The 16,293-nt window shown below is 43.1% G+C and overlaps 1 protein-coding gene across 2 annotated transcripts in view; it reads left to right on the top strand.

Moving 5' to 3' along the window:
• RCOR1 (REST corepressor 1) overlaps positions 1-16,293 on the top strand; it is an 82,497-nt gene that overhangs the window by 34,340 nt on the left and 31,864 nt on the right. For both annotated transcript variants that reach the window (XM_053944882.1, XM_053944883.1), the window contains one exon: positions 6,725-6,808. In XM_053944882.1, the coding sequence (XP_053800857.1) occupies positions 6,725-6,808 (84 nt within the window). The remainder of the gene's footprint in view (positions 1-6,724; positions 6,809-16,293) is intronic.

The following is a 16,293-nucleotide window of genomic DNA, read 5'->3' as shown; positions in this document are numbered from 1 at the left end:
TATCTATGCTTTTTCTCATTTTCTCTTTCAGTTCTTCTAATGGTAAAAATTTTTATCACTGCAAAGTGACCTTTGTAATCATTGCTGGGTGATTAATCTTTAACTGGGTAATTTTTAAAGCAATATTTTGCTCACAGTTGTAACATGATACTGTAGGGTTTCGTAGCACAGCACCTACAGTCATTTTGAGGCAATAATGCTCTTCACCCCATGTTTCCAGTGCTGCTGCTCTGTATAGAAACCCAAATAGTTGCTTTTGTTTCCCTAGGCAGATACAAAAATGCCCTCAGAACTTTATTTGCATATAGATTATAGTGCCAGCCGGGTGTAGTCATGTATAGGAAGAGCTAACTGCTGCTTCATTTATAGCTTTTTAATTAAAAAATGTTTCTCAGTTTGCAGGATTCCAGTTCTGTTTCATTTAATGCTGCTATAGTCTGTTCAGTGATGGTATTTCTATGAAGTACCAGCTGCTATGACTAGGCAGTCCTTGGAAAACACGAATGAAAGGGGATCACAAGCATTATCTGCTGACTCAGGGAGAAGTCACGTGCAGAAGGAAGTGGAGATGAGAGCAGCAAAGTTCTTCAAATGTCTTTGAGTTGTTGCTTGGGACACCAGTGCCAGTAGTGAGGAAGGAAGGTGGAAAAAGCTTTCCTTCTGACTCTGAATTTTGTTTGAATTCTCTTATGGCACATAGGTGTTGTGCTATTGTACCACAGCTGTGCATTTACAATTACACTGTGAGCCTGAGTAATACCAGTGAACCCCTAAGAGAATTTTTTTGTACTATGGGAGCCTGTGCCTCCCTTGTCTTATTTTGTTTAACAGGCATCATGGGTCCTGTAAACTGGGAATTTTACACTATGCAATAAATTTAAGCTCTGCATTGATAAAGAAAATGCAGGCTTGGGAGTGGAAGTACTTGTTTAATCTCACTTTGCTAGAAGTAAATACATTAGACTTGATCCAAAACTGCTTTAAGAAGCATTCAGCAGCTAAGTTATTATATGGCAACTCCAGCTCTTGTAAACAATAAAAGCATCTATTCACATTTGGATATTATACAATGCATGTTTTATATATAGTGCTTAGGGTTTCATATTAAAAGGAAGAGGTATTTCTTACACTTTCTTTTAAAATCTGCAATGTGTGATTTAAAAATGAGTCAGTACCATATGGGGGGGGTCAGTAAGTGCTGTTAGTAAAGCAGTAGCTTTTGTAGGTGGGAGTCTTGCTATCCTTTACCTTGGGTATTTCAGTTGTTGTACAACCTTTATTATCTTCATGGAAGACATTGTTCAGATCTCAAAGTATATTCTTACCTGTTATTTTGCAAAATATCAGTACCTGAAGAATTCCCTGGAGTCTTATGGCAAGTGCTTTTAAACTTTGGTTTAAGGCTCATGTTTGCTGCCCAGAGAAGGTACAGAAGTATGTATTTGTATCCAGCACCTGACTGTGGACCTACTCTTCTGAGTTACCTTATTCTAAATAACAGAAGCAGCTGACTAGAGCAGGGTCCCACTCTTCATGGTGTGTGTTGCAGTGCTCTCACATAGTCATGTGTTATTGTGCTTTGCTTTGAAATCCAGAGGGTTTCAACAGCTCTGAAATGCCTTGTGCAAGCAGCAACAGCAAAAGCATCAGAGACTACTGAGAGGGTTATGGAGAAGGAAAAGGAGGCATCCTTCCCAAGCCTCACTTTGACTTGGGCAGGATGCAACTAGAAGCAAAATGTGTCTTGACATCTGCAGGAGGTGAGTATCATTTCTCCAAGGGGTCAGTACAGGTATCAAGAGGAAACTTAAAGCTCCTGAATGGCTCACAGCTGTGGCTAGATCTTGCAGCATCCTTGGGGAGAGCTGTGAGACAGAGCAGGTCTCTCAAGTGCAGGAACTCAAGTGGGAGCTGGCATTGCTGCCTTGCACAGAAGCAAAATAACAGATGACAGAGTGATTGGTGGCTCTTTGAGAGGCCTCTGCTCCTACTGAGTTTATTCTGGCATGTTTCTTCTCTAACTTGGAGAAAAAAAATAAAATGTGATGTGTCAGGCTGGAGCTGTACAGTGCTGGGCTCCTGCTTGCAGGCAGTGTTTTACCTTCCTGTACACTCCTTGTGTATGGTGTCCATTCCACCCGTGGTCCTTAAGATGGTTTAAACTGGTGCTGTGGGTGAGGAAGGTGTCCTGGCTGTCCCTGCTTCCTTACTCTTCTTCCTTGTCTCTAAATATATGTGGTAGAAAACCAGGAACTGATATTGAGTTACAGCTAACAGCTTTTTTGTTGGATTACTTTTATTTTTTTTAAAGCTCAGGTAGATCCCCTGCTTTAGTTTGTCAAGTAGATGGTAGAAGGGGACACAATGCTCTTTTGCAGTGCTGCTCTTGAACCTTCTGATAATTCCCTTCTGATGCCAGTTTCTCTATGGCTAACTTGAAATTGGGGAGGGGTCAGAAGGACAGGGAAGGTTCTCTCTGACCTGTAGGGGGAACTTGATGTATGTACTGGTACAGTGACCTTTGGTAGTTCCTGTTTGGAGACACCCCTGTTTCCCTTTTCCTATCAGATGTCCTGGCTTGACAGCTCCTGGGGAGAGGTGAGGAGAGCCTTAGCTGCTGTGGATCAGAGCTTCAAATCATGCAGTGTGCTGCTCTTGCATGTGCCAGGCCTGTGCATTAGCTCAGGGAGCCCCCAGGGATGGAGAGCCTCAGTCTTTGGGTAGAAGTGATGGGAAATTAAGGGGCCATGTTGTTTCTCTCCTGTACAAATCAAAGTATTTCTGCACACTGGTTTTGAGATGTGTCCTCATAGCTCCAGGGGGAAAAACCCAAAAGCTCCCACAACATTTTAGAATATCAATATATATTGATATTCAATATATATCAATATTATTTTAGAATAATATTGCTATATATGTCTTCTGCTTTGCTTCATCTCCTCCCTTGCACAGTAGAACTTTTTGGGCTTGTGCAGTAAACCACATCTGTAAAATGGGACAAACTTTAAAAAGAACATTATCTTCTCAAAGTGAATTTTAAGCTGGATTGGTTCTCTCCTGAGTTTTAGTGTATGGTCTGTGGAGTAGGGTTATATTCTAGTGGTAAGAAAAGAGAGAGATATGGTAACTGCTGTGGAAAAAGCAACATGATACTGTTCCTAGTTGGGGCTGCACTTCTCTGCCTGGGTAAAGGCATTGGAAGTTTGCATTCCCTGTGAATTCTGATAGTGGAACATTTAGGGGACGCTGCTTGTATTAGAAGGTTTTCCTCTTGGAGGAAGCAACCATGATTCCTGACAGACTTGGGACAAATGGGAAAGCTAACAGTAGGAAAGTGATTACAGAGTGTTTGCTCCCACAACAGCTGTGACACGCAACTAATGGCTGTGGCAGAGACTTCACAAATATCTGGTGGGTAGCTAGAGGAAAGTGCAGGATTACCTGAAATGTCAGATCTTCTTGTCTGCCATTATACAGCTTCTCTAAACACAGGTTGCACTGGTTTAACTACAGTTGCTTAAACAAGCAAACCTCATTGATCCTAAATTGATCTGTTCTCCTAAAAAAAGAGTAACCCTTGCCCTTCTTATGTGGCTATTTTTACATGAAATATGCAACAGATTAAATTGAATTATCTTTACAGCTTTATCACTGAAGTGCAGAGTGTCAGAATTCATCCTGGTAGTCCTTGTACAGAAGCATGGGACAGTGTTGGTGAGCATTGCAGCTGTGCTTGGAATGGTGCTATAAAGGGATGTAACAGCCACTCTGCTCTGAGGCCCCTCTTCTGCTCTCATGGCTGTTGCTCTAAAGCAGTCATTCCATTTCAATGTGCTTCCAAATTCTGAGCAAGCTCTTATGCTTTTCGTTGGTACATCATGCAGTAAGAGTACTTATGCCGAGTGTATTTATGGTGGGGTCAGCACTGTACTGGAAGAATGCCTGTCATGTCTGCCTTACATATGAGGCACAGTAAATGTGGGTCTGTGGGCTTGAGAGGGGGTGCTGGGGAAGATGTGGTGCCAGAAGGTGAAGGACCTGGCAAGCTTCTTGGAATGTAGGGAGGGAGAATCAGCCTTTATGGATATCTGAGGATCATCCCCACTCCCATCTTTCTGTGTGTGTTTGCCTTCAGATGCTTCTGCCCTTTGCAGAAAAGCATGAGTTTCAGCATAACCCTACTGGGGCTGTGCCTTGGACTGGCCTCCACAGCTGTCAAGGAATGAGGCCTGAGGGTGGATAGGTGTAGGCTTGGGTGGAGAGTTGGAGCAGGGGATATGTTGCAGGAACACTGGAGATGCTGCTTCACACCCATTCACGAGTCCAGTGTAACTTGGCTGGTTGGTGCTACAGAGGGGCTGGAGAGAGGAAGATGCTGGGCTGTGGGAATTGGGCAGAAGGGGGTCCTGAGGGTGGCATGAAGCCCAGAATCTGCAGGCACCTCTGTGTATGATGCCCAGGGAGGGAGTACATAGCTGGAAGGAGGTAGCTCCTAACCCAAGGTATTTCCTTGGCAGAGGAAGTTCCTGGGTACCTGTTGTGGAGCTGCGGTGCAGCATGAGGAACACATTTTGCCACCCTGCTTTTGGGTGCCATGAGGTCCTGCAGCACCTCCCTGCACTGGGTATCACCTCCTAGGGCTGCTTCCCTCTGTAATGCCCCAAAGCCTAACTTGGGCTTTTAACCATGGGAAGTGAAACTTCACCCAGCTTACTGTGGGTGAGCTGAGCTAGTGGAGCACTGCTCCTGACAGGGGCAGCTGGGCTGGGGTGTGCACCTCATGTGTCCCAGAGCAGAGGAGGTTCAGAATGCTAAACTGGGAGAAAACTTTTTCCTTTTCCTGATTTAGGTGGATTCTCTGCTAAAGGCATGCTGACATTGCCTGGTCTTACACCTCACTTGGCAGTGTTTGGGCATCAGGCTCCTGAGCTGCAGTGGGTACTGGTGGTGTGTTGGGACTTGGATGGAAGTGTTTAAATTCATGGAGACTTGACTGATGATTGATGATGTCTTTGAGTATTTTCATGGAATAAGAATGTGCTTTTCAGTGTAGGTTAAAGTGAGGAGAGAGACTTTTTACTCTTCTGTTCTATGAACCCTATGTTAGACTTTAGCAGAACAAGCCATCCTGGATAAGGAGAATGAAGAGAAAAATTTGATAAAGGCGAGGCTTAGTGTTGACTCCTTCTTTGCATTCCAGCTTAGACTTGAAATGAGGAAGAAGGTAAAACTTAATGCCAAATGTTTCAGGACTTGTAATTTTCATTTCAGACACTTTGTGTTCTGTGTCTGGTCTTCACCTCCCATCTCTTGCCAACAGAAGATGTTGTCTCTTCTCACTCCTTTTTTTTTTTTTGCCTAGTGTAGAAAGTAATGAACATGCAAAGTGTGCAAAATACCTTGTATGTGCAGTTGCTAACCATCTTAAAACAACGTGAAACCTTCCCAAAAACCCGAGTGAAAGATAATCATGTTGTCTGTCGTGAAAAAAACCTACCTGTTCAGTGTAAATATGTTGCTGACAGGTGGCTATTTTTAATGCATGCTATTTGTACTTTAAATTTAATGTTAAAATATTAAAATATTTTTGTCATCTAAACCCTGACTGTTCTTAGCTGAGCAGATTTCAGGTTAAAAACAGTGGTGAAACCATGAGTGTTCATAGCACTGTAATGTAATTGGTGTTACTAGATCTTTCCTGACCTGTTTCAATGCATCATGAAGTGGTGGTAATATGTCTAATTGCACAGTGCAGAGAAAATAGCATTGTGTTGAAATATTGCATAAAACTTGAGCGTTATGTGGCATTTTGTAGTGGAAATAGACCTGTAGGTACTTATTCATAACAAGATTTGCAAGTTTCTGCCAGGGCGGGTGGTTGGGCTGGCTCCCTCAAAGGAGGGAGTTCCTTTTTTCTCTTCTTGTCCCCTTCCTCCTCCTCTTTTGACTGCTTGTGACCGAACATCATCAGAATTGACAAGAGCTTGCTCTTGAAACTACCTTAGTTTGAAGTTGCTTTTTCAAGCTACCTGCAGCTGTGGATCTTCACTTGAGACTTCCAGAGCTCTCCTGCCAGCCGGGTGTTAGGCTGGTTAAAACCAGACTTGTTGTCTGAGTGTGGGTCCGTGTCTCAGTGTGGGTGTGAATGCATTTGGATTTCTCTGGAGCAGTTGAGACTGGCACCTCATTGTGACCTGAGGGACGCAGTGTCACCTGGGTGGGCATTCCTGATGGTATGGGGGATGGAGGCAAAGGAGGGCTGCTGGGCCGGTGCAGGAGGTGCTCAGAAGTGTAGTGTGGGAGGTTTTATGCATGTGCCTACCCTGAAGGGTTAATCTGTCTGCACTCTGCAGTCTCATGATGTCCAGGGCTTTGAGCCTGCTGCCTGAGCCTAGCTCCTCCCTTTTTCATTTAATGATGGCTGGAAGAAAAATAATCAAGTGTGCTGGAAGAGAAACATTAATTAACTTTTAATTTAGATCTAACGTATGCTGCTTAGTGTACTGCATAAGAGTGTGCAGTATCTGTCATGTTATATAGAGGGTGATGCATTGAAGAAACAAGGAAAAGCCTCAGGTCTGAATGGGAAGATGGGGTTTTAACTCTGTGGATGGGTTTTATATCTTGATTAAAAGTTGCAGATGTGTGATAAGTTGCTTTTGTATCCATTTTGCATCTGAAATTACTTTCTCTGTAACTTGGTTTGTATTTGTTTTCTCTTAAGCCAAACTTGCAAGGCGAAGTCAGGAGAGAGAGAATCTTGGCATGCTGGTCTGGTCACCTAACCAGAATCTGTCTGAAGCAAAATGTAAGTCTCTTCAACTATTTTTATTCCCTTCTTTCCTTACATGTATCACTGCAAGAATGCAAAGTTGCCAGTTTTGGTAGAGAGGTTATGTCTGTGACCTTTCCATTATGTATTAAAATGAATTTGAAAGAAGAAAAGCCTACAAAGCAATCCCCAGATGATCTTTGTTCTCCACTGGGCAGCTGCTCAGTGTCAAATCCACGGGGACAGGGAAAGCAAGAGAAATGCGACAAACATTATTCTGTGGTATGAATTCTTTAAGCTACTCATCTGCAGACCTACACAATCAGCATTTTTTTTGCTGTTGGTCCTGTAGAAGACAACAAAAATAACAGGGGAGAGTAAAATGAAAAGTGCTTGGGGGTGGGGGGTCCGGGAAATATTTGGTAATTAGTAGTACCTTTTCCTCCACTAAGACAAATCCACATCTGGAGCCCATGGAGGTTTTAAATTCCAGAACAATTGCAGTGCCTTGCAAGTCCACGTGAGGGCAATTAACAGCGCTCTGTGTGTGTCTGGGAACAAGTCTCAGTGCTGCTGCCAGATGGCAGAACTAGTGTTTGAAAGGTTTGTCTAGCTACAGTTCTCCTCATGAATAAGTAGGACTCCTTGATTAAAGGGCTGCTGTTTGAATGCAGTAACTAAACCTAAGCGCTTTTGGGGGAGGGAGCTGAAAAGAGCTTATTTTGACTTTGTGCTTATACCTTGGGTTTTTTTTTTTTTTATTATTTTATCCTTTCTGAATTCGGAGGCCAAGAATGAGAATCATGCATTCCTGTTCCTCTGCAGCTTTTGTGGTGGCACTATTAATTGAATACTTGATTTTCCTGTAGACCCAAGGCCTGGAATGCATGATAAGGCACATGTGAAGATGCAGTGGCATTTGCAAATTAAGGCAGCAGAGACTGTGCACCAGCTGGCTCTGTCATGAAGGGCCTGTCCTCTGCCCTGGGGCATTTGTTCCACTGAGCAAGTTACCCCTTAAGTTACAGAACGATGATGGTACTGATCTGCAGATAAAAAGGGCTTTGCAAGGATCATGTTTGCCTTCTCTTCTTGTCTGCTCCCTGCTGGCTATTGGATGCTGAAATAAATAAGACTGATGAGAAGAGGAATGTATTTGACAGTTATTTACAGCTAGAAACAGCTTAAAAGGTATAAGAGCAAGAAACAGTTGCCACCACCAAGAGGAGTGAGTGTTCATGGGTTTTCTGTGGCACAGGATTCTTGTAGCTGCCTTTCAAGTCTGAATGTCTTTTGAATCTCAGCTCAGCTTTGGAGCCTTTCACTCCTGCCTGATAGGAAACAGGTTTCTTCAAGAGGGAAGACAGAATGGAAGAGGAAAAGGAGGGAAGATATGTGGAATTGAGTAAAATAATCCTTAACTGAGTATTCTGTGCTAATTGGCACAGAAGTATACTCATAGAACATAGAGAAGATATAATATCTGCTAAGATGATATCATGAACATAAGAGGTAATTAAAAAAGTAGTTTGACATAGATAAATAAAAACTAGGTGGCAGTTGTCTGTTAGTACAGTAAAAGAGTTGGGGAAAACAACGTGAATATAAGAGGAGAGCTATAATGAATTTCTCAAAATACTGAATATTTTATTAAAAGTATAAGACTCGCTAGTGAGTTCACCTTCCAAAAGAGGTGCAGCAAAAAAAAAAAAAAAAAAGTAAAATTGTAAAATTCATTTCAAGTTTGGGGAAGTAAAGTATAAGTTTAGTCCACCATACATGGCACAAAAAATACCTCCCTGGTGCCTATTTGATACAGAGGAATGGAGTTAAGAAATTAGGTATCCAGTAGTAGTAAAAATCCAAAGGAGCATTGTCAGAGATGGCTGAGAGGACCTTGGGGGTGGCAGATGGGAAGAGGGCAGCTGTGCAGGGAATGAGAGAGCAGGGTGGGAGCTGGTTGGTCATAGCTTTGTTTTGTGTCAATTTGAGCTGATCCTTTTGAAAGGAATCAGGTACTCCTGTCTCTATGTGGCATTTCTTAAAAATGATCTGTGAAAAACAAATGCTGCCGAAGGTAGGAGCTTTTGGTTTTTTGAAACTAAAAATGGATTGATTGTTAGAAATAAATTTATTACTCTAATGTATTCAAGAGAGCTGTTAGGCACTGATTGCATGAGAGCCTGATTCAGTCCCCCTTCCTTGCAAAGGATGGGAACTTCCTCCAAAACACCAGTACTCTGCAATGGCTGTAGAGCACTTACTAAATGTATCACAAGCAGAGTTGCTTTATGGTTTATGATGAAAGAACATCAGGAGGCAGGAGGTCTCTCCAGTGTCTCTCAAGTTCACTGACAAGTCTTGGCATTGTTGATAGTGAATCCGAATTAAATGATGTCCAGGGGGATGTGTGAGAGGACTGATGATGATCAGCATTTTCATCAGTGATGTGGGAATTGATATGGAATTGTGGATGAGCCTGTAGACTGACAGGATGGTAAATAAAATTAATGCTATTGACAGTCTTATAGAGTGCTTTGGGTCTTTTCCTTACTTGGACTGCTGCCAATGCAGTGGGCTCTTAATGACCCAACTGCAGGGTTATGAATCTCAGTACTGAAATCTCTGGCTTTCTACATCAAGCCTGGTATTTGGAAAGAAATGGTTTAGAGAGCAGTCCTGGGGAAACAGTGGGCAGGTAATTCAGCAAAGCTTCCCAGTGTCCTGCTTGACCCAGAAGATGATGTGGGTGTAATGAGTGAGGTAGTCACTGGAGCAGTTTGCTGCCTCTGCACCCAGCAGCATTCAGGGGAATGAACCTTGGCTTTAGTGTTTAAAAACTGAGAACAGGGTGGAGACAGGAGCTGCAGGAGCAATTTGGAAACTGAAGCTGAAGCAAACTCCATCTATTTAGCTTACTGAAAAGAGACTGAAAGAGGACTATTGTCAATTATTCTCTCAAAGAGAAATTTTGACATAATAAGAGATGCACATAATACAAATAGATGGCTGCAAAATAAGCACACACAGACTGAAATGAAATGTCCAAGTGTGTGGAGGCTTTTTTTGGAGATTGACTACTGGAAGTTGTCCAGGGAAGTGATGGATTATTGTATTTCTTGATACCTTTTTAAACTATGGATTTTTGTGATGTATTATCCTTGGTGGGGGAGATCATTCATTGGCAATGTGAAATTGCAAGTGGAGGGAGTTCTCCTGTGATCTCTGGGAGGTTGGTGTAGCCCCTTGGGCTGTACATTGGTGAGTCCCAGCTAGCACATCCATTTCAATGCTGCTCCTCAGGCTGAAGTCTGGGTGAACAGATCCTTCCAATCAGCATGCATTGGTATCTGTGATTACTTTTGTTTGTACTCCAAAGCCTTGAATCCATCCTGTGCCTGTAAATCACAGAGCTCTTCTCTGTTCCTGTGTCTGGGGTTCAGCAAGAAGATGGAAGCAGCACACGTTAGCTCTTCCTCAGAGTGAATTGTAGCTCTCGTGAGCCAGGAGTTCTGTGCAATCAGTGGAAATTGGGAAACCCACCCTTGTTAAAGGGGAATCTCTGCTAAAAACCACTGAGCAGGTCTGTGACATTGCTCAGAGCAGTGCACCTGATGAGTTTGGCAGAGGGCTGGCAAAACCGTTGGAGGATGTGGGAGAGTCTCCTGAAAGCTGCTGAAATTAATCGTGGAAAGACCAGAGTGTCAGCTGAGACCTGGTGGATATCTGCATACCTGATGCTCCAGGCTCACACAATTAGTTAAAAGCTTGTTTGAGTCCCATGTACCCTCTGTGCTGAAGAAATGTTTTAATCATACTGGAGAAACCTTTTACCTGGATGTCATGAAGTGATGGATGTATTAGAGAACATGAAAGCAAAAGTACGTGTTGGCATATTGCTGATTTTTTTTTTTTATCCTCTGCCTTGTTAACCATTAATCCTGGGTACAAACCACTTACTGCCTTGCCCATATTAATACCAAAGTTGAATGCTGCCAGCATGCTCCATATCTACTGCCAGACTTCTGCCTTTGAAGGGTCACTTGCATAGCAGTGCCACCATAGTAGTCACAAAGTTAGCCCAAAACTAGAATTTTGTCCTTTCTCTTTTGAAGACGAAAGAAAGAAATGTCACTATGCAGTAACTGAACATTTGGACTTAAAATAACTGCTCCCCTTCTAGTTCTGCTCCAAATACCCTGTGCTGTAGCTGGGTCACACCTCTCACAAAGAGCTTGTTCTGGTGGTGAAACTCCCAAGAGGCTTTGTGGACTTGGTGCCACGGAGGGCAGCTGTTCTGGCTGTGCTGGGGCTCTGTCACAGAGGGTGGGGAAGGACACAGGAGGAAGAATGATGCCTTGAACAAGGTGACATTGAGGAGCAGGAACAGCTAGGTGGAAGACAGACATCTGCTTCTTGGAGTGGCACATGGTAAAGGAGGAGGGGAAATAGTGAAAAATGCATTGTAACGATGCTGTGGAAATCCTGCACAGGATCGAGCTGGGCCAGCATGAAGCTATTAATAAAACAGCAGTGTCTCTCTGTGCCAAGCACGCCAGTGAGTGGAACCAAAAAAATGACTTTGGGTTGGTTTAGAAATGAGCAAGTGTTGGCATGCAGCAGCTGCCCAGGAGTGAGGCGTGGACACCAGGTGAGAGAGTAGGATGTGATTATTGCTTTTATGCATCTGCAGTTCAGAGGTGAACTACAAGAAGAAAAGATGTATTGTTTTTTGCTAGTGATAAGCTCTGCTTTGAAACTAATTTTTCATCTCTTGACAGAATATGTGTGCTGCTAGATGGAAGTTAGATGGATGTCTTACTGACATCTTGGTGGTTACCTCCAGTGGATTTACAGTTTATGGGGTGTCACTGAGCAGGCAAACACTGTTCCTAATACCTGTGGGACACTGGATCATGGATGGTAGCTGAATCTTCTGGTTTTGCAGTGCTGGTTCTGTTTGACCTGATTGCTGACTGGCATTGCCAACTTGAGCTTTCACCAGTCCCTTCGTGTGTTATCCTGTGGCATCTCCTGTTTTGAGGCTGCAGCTGGCTCCCTGCTTTACATTATGTCTGCCTTGGTGCACATGGGGGGAATTCAGACATCTTCCTTCCCTCTGTGGAGGAGAAATAGAAAGACCCAGGAGACATGGAGACAGAGAAATGCCAGAATTAGGTGAAATAGCTGAGTGCTCCAACATCCTCCTAATGTGCCTGGCCACACTCTGTGGCTGGGGGAAAAGGGAGCAGTCCCTAAATGTGCTGCAAAACCTGATGCTGGGAAGGCAGTAATGTGCCAGCTGAGGCTCTGATGGAGGAAGAACTGCTGGTTGCTATGGTTACTAAAGATATTAACCCTGTGGTGTTTGGATGGGCAAGGTTTAGTTAACTGTGCCACAGGCTGGGTAACTGTTTGGGAGTGTGTGGTGCTCCATCCTAAGAAGTTGTGAGTTGGCATTCAGGATTTGAAAAGTCCCAACTACATTTTTAAGTGTAACCTGGTCCTTAGTGTGTCAGCAGACTTCTTAGGGTGCAAGTGAATTTTGGTAGCTCTTCTCTGTTGCCAGAATTTCGGAGGGCAGGTCGCAGGTTTAAGTGGCCAGAGTCTGTCTCTAGCTTTAGTGCACGGGTTAATCTTTGCATAAAATGGACTCTGGATTACTCTAGTTTTTCTTCCAAAGAGAATGTTGAGCAAGCTTGGGAATCTATTTTGTCTATTCTCTAGTTTAAAATGACTATCAGAATAAAGAACATGAGAATGTTTTCTAAGGATTACTGCATGTGTCTGATCATGATTTGTGTGGTTGGTCTCTGTTTTCAGTGTGTATCTGAGCCATAGCTGTTTTAAGAAGAGCTTATGTTTGGACATAGTCTTTCTCCCTTGGCTTATTTTGTTCTGTGAATTCTGTGAACGTGTGACTCTGTCACTATCGTCATTAGCTCTCATTTTCCATGGGGTGTAGAGTGCCCTAGCAATAAAATAGGAGCAGAAAACCACAAATGGGAGAGTGTAGACTGGGGAAAGTGCTGATCTTAAAATCTCCCTTTTAGAAAACAAAGCCCCTATTTACAGGATGCATTTAAACTGGAAGGGAATATTGCTTCAGGGATGTTTGAGAGCCAGCATATAGGCACCCTTCCTCAGGCAGCAGTAGTGAGGCAGAGGATATAGTCTTGTATGTATCAGAAAAGCTGTTTTTAAGTCCCTCCTCTCTGTCATGACCTAATCAGGGTCCTTGAAACAGTTGAAATTGTTGTTTTCTTTTGAATCCACTCTCCCTTCCTTCCTCTATTGTGACTTGATTTGTGACTCCACAAAATGTTGTGTTGATGCTCAGTAAAAGTGCAGCCACCTTGGCCAGGGATGGGAGAGTAGGAACTGCTTAGGCTTTGCTACCAGAGAGAAAAAAGTACTGTTGAACTCTTAGCTGAGGTTATACTTGGGGATTTTTTTGTAGTTGGCTGAGTGCTGTGGGAGGTTGTGAAGGAAGATGCATATATATTGTGCTTCTCCCGTTTGGGAATTTTCTGCTTGTTTGTGTCCAGGCTTTTACTTGTTGAGGTGTTGGTTTCCTTTTTTTTTTTTTTTTTTTTTTGGTAGTAGTAAAAGTGTGAGTACTGAAAAAAGAGCTGTAGGTCTCTAAGGGGTGGACTTCAGGAGTTGTGATTGTCTCCTGAAGGTACATGCTGACCTTTTGTTGCTCAAGTGAAGATGGCAAAAAAATCCAAACTTAGGTTTGTGTTGTTTGTGTATGCTCCTTACCTAGAAATATCAGTTTGTTGTCTGTCCCAGTGACAGCAAAAAGGATTAATGTAAAAGCAGAATTGGGTTTATGTTTATCCCTAATCCAAATTTCATATTATGCAGCGAACCTGGCAGCTGTGAAGCTTGGATGTAAATACAGTAGCTGAAGAATGCATCTCCATGGATTCAGAAATGAAAAAATTAGTGTTTAATTTAAGGTTCTGCTTGAATTTAGCTGTAGAAATAATATAAATGAATAATATTAAATAGAAATATAACAGAAATAATACAAATGTTATGGCCACTTTTCCCAGCAGCTGCAGTCACTGCACTTCAGAAAATGCTCAAAAGACGAAGGTGAAGGAATGCAATTTTTAGTTTTAACTAAGGCAACTTTTGATGCTTATAGTAGCAATATTATGAATAACAAAAAGAAGATAACAAGCATTCAGAGGCTGTGGGTGTATCCCTGAAATGGCTGAGTTGCCTCAAACTTAGCTTCAGTTTCCCCTTTGTTTGTCATCTGCTGTGCTAGTTGCTGTTGCAGCTCTGTGTGGAAATCTCAGAGCAGTTCTTTCATCATTATTGCTGTAGGTTGATATATCTGCATCCTGAATGCATATTTAAATTAAGATGAATTTTTAACCCTGTCACAGTAGTGGAGTCAGGAAAGCAATTTAGTTAGAGAGAGCTAGGGTGCATATTTGGATGGATTGTAACAAAGGTACACTGGATTGTGTTGTTGTTTGCTTTGGTTTTTTTTCTTCCCAAAGCCCACAAACAAAAAAAAAGCCTGAAGAAAAGAATGCGTTGGAGACTATCCAGGAAAAGGATGTCTTATCTAAGGTAGCTGTGTTTTCCTGGAGGAATTTTTGCTGCTGTGCTGGGAGGGGGGAGGTAGTCACCAGTTTCTTCATGTGCCTTGTTCTCTCCTGCCACCTGTTAGTTCCTCCTTTTCACTGCAGTGTGATCCAGGCCTTCCCTGAACATGCCAAGCTGACCCACTTTGAAAATGCCAGCAGCCACTACTGTGGGATTGAACCGGTGCTGGCACTCAGAAGAAGCTTTTTCCCTAAGAGAAGTTTAGAGGAAGGATGATGTAGATGTAATGGAGTGATGATAGCTGTGTTAAGAGTTACCTGGCAGTGAGCCTTGATCTGAAATTCCTTTGGGAGCAGCCTTAGCCAGCCTGATCGGCGCTGTGTGACTTGTAGGACCAGTGTGACGAGAACGAGGAGGCTGCAGCTGCTTCACTCTGCTTGGCCCAGCCCTGGCACGGGCTGTGTGCGCTCCAGTCTTGCTGGGAATGGCAGGCTTGGGGCATTTCAGAGGACTGGGTTGTTTTTTCTGGTCTCTTATGGTAGCTGTGAGCAAAACATAGGGAGAGTCAGGGAGTTGAAGGTAACTTTCTATGGTTTTTTAAAAAATTTTTTCCTTAGAGCAAAGTTAGTCAGCAAGTATGTGTTCATAGGTATGTGATGGAAGCTGTGCACAGGCAGGGAGGAGCTCATGTGGGAGATGGAATGCTCCACAGAGGAATGCTTGAGGAGGTCATAGCCCTAACAGCTTGCTATGATGAGTTCATGTTGCCAAGTGTGACCTTTACAGACCTGCTAGTGCAGGAGGCAGAGCAGCTTGGCTTTCTCCAGGACATGTGCCAGAGATTCCCTCATCGTTATGTGTTTGCTGTGGCATCATTTGCTCTAATTAGGAACCACTCCTGCTACTTAATTTTCCTGTACTCTTACTTTTGCACTCTACCTTAAGTTACTTCCCTGTTCATGTGCTTCTTGTGCAGGTTCAAATTGTGGTAGGGTTGTAGTGAATTTTCTAACACTGCAAGAATTAGTGGTAATATATATATGTAATAACTTCTCAGTAAGGACTGGGTTTCTAAGTCCTGACTAAAACCATGGTAACCCACCACTGATATTCCAGGGTCTGTTCAGTAACTTTGATTTATCATAGGCTTTTCCACAGAGTGTCTTAGGGTCAGCCTTGAGGGCTGAGAGCCTCTATGTAATCCAGGTTTCAGCATGTGCTGTATGAATCTGTAACTTGATTTTTTTCTAAAGTGACTTAATTTGGAAGTATCTTAATACCTGAATATCTGTCAACATAATACTACTGCTTTGGTTTAGAGGCTACTGTAAGGATGATGTCATTCAAGATCTGGCTGTGGAACCTTGCTGGGTTTCTGCATGGACTTCTTAGAGAGGTCAGACACAGCTTTGCACCTCTTGTGCTCCTAAGCCTACAGGAAGCAGATAAGTGCAAGAATGGATGCACTGAGTGTTAGTGTCTCCCAAAGGCTGACCTGTCTGTAGTGGGGTGATCCACATTCTGCTGAGGGCAGCAACTCTGACTCAGACTTGTCTCCTTCCTCTTGCTGACTGCTGGCTTGTCTGATGCTTCCTTTCTGCCCAAGTGGCATCCCTCAAGGAGGTAGCCAGGGGACAAATTGATCATTTCTTTTGCTTTTGTGTCCAATATAAAGGGAGTCAGCGTGGCTTCTCCTTTCTCGTCACAGGCCTTATTATCAGTAACAATAATAATGAGCTGTAATTTAACCTGATGGCTATTCTGCTCCTGCATACCCCTTGTGCATGTTACCTCATGCTGCACAAAGACCCTGTGTTGTGGGGAAGTGGAGTTACACATGCTGTTTAGGAAGCCTGGCTCTGATACAGGGCTTTCATTAGTCTGCATTCCTACAACAGCAGAGAATATAGTAGTTCTGGTTTTTAGGAGCTTTCAAAATCTCTTTGAGGTTG

This window comes from Vidua chalybeata, chromosome 6 (genome assembly GCF_026979565.1).
Source record: "Vidua chalybeata isolate OUT-0048 chromosome 6, bVidCha1 merged haplotype, whole genome shotgun sequence".
Classification (NCBI taxonomy): Eukaryota; Metazoa; Chordata; class Aves; order Passeriformes; family Viduidae; genus Vidua; species Vidua chalybeata.
This window is presented reverse-complemented; position numbering and strand designations above follow the sequence as displayed.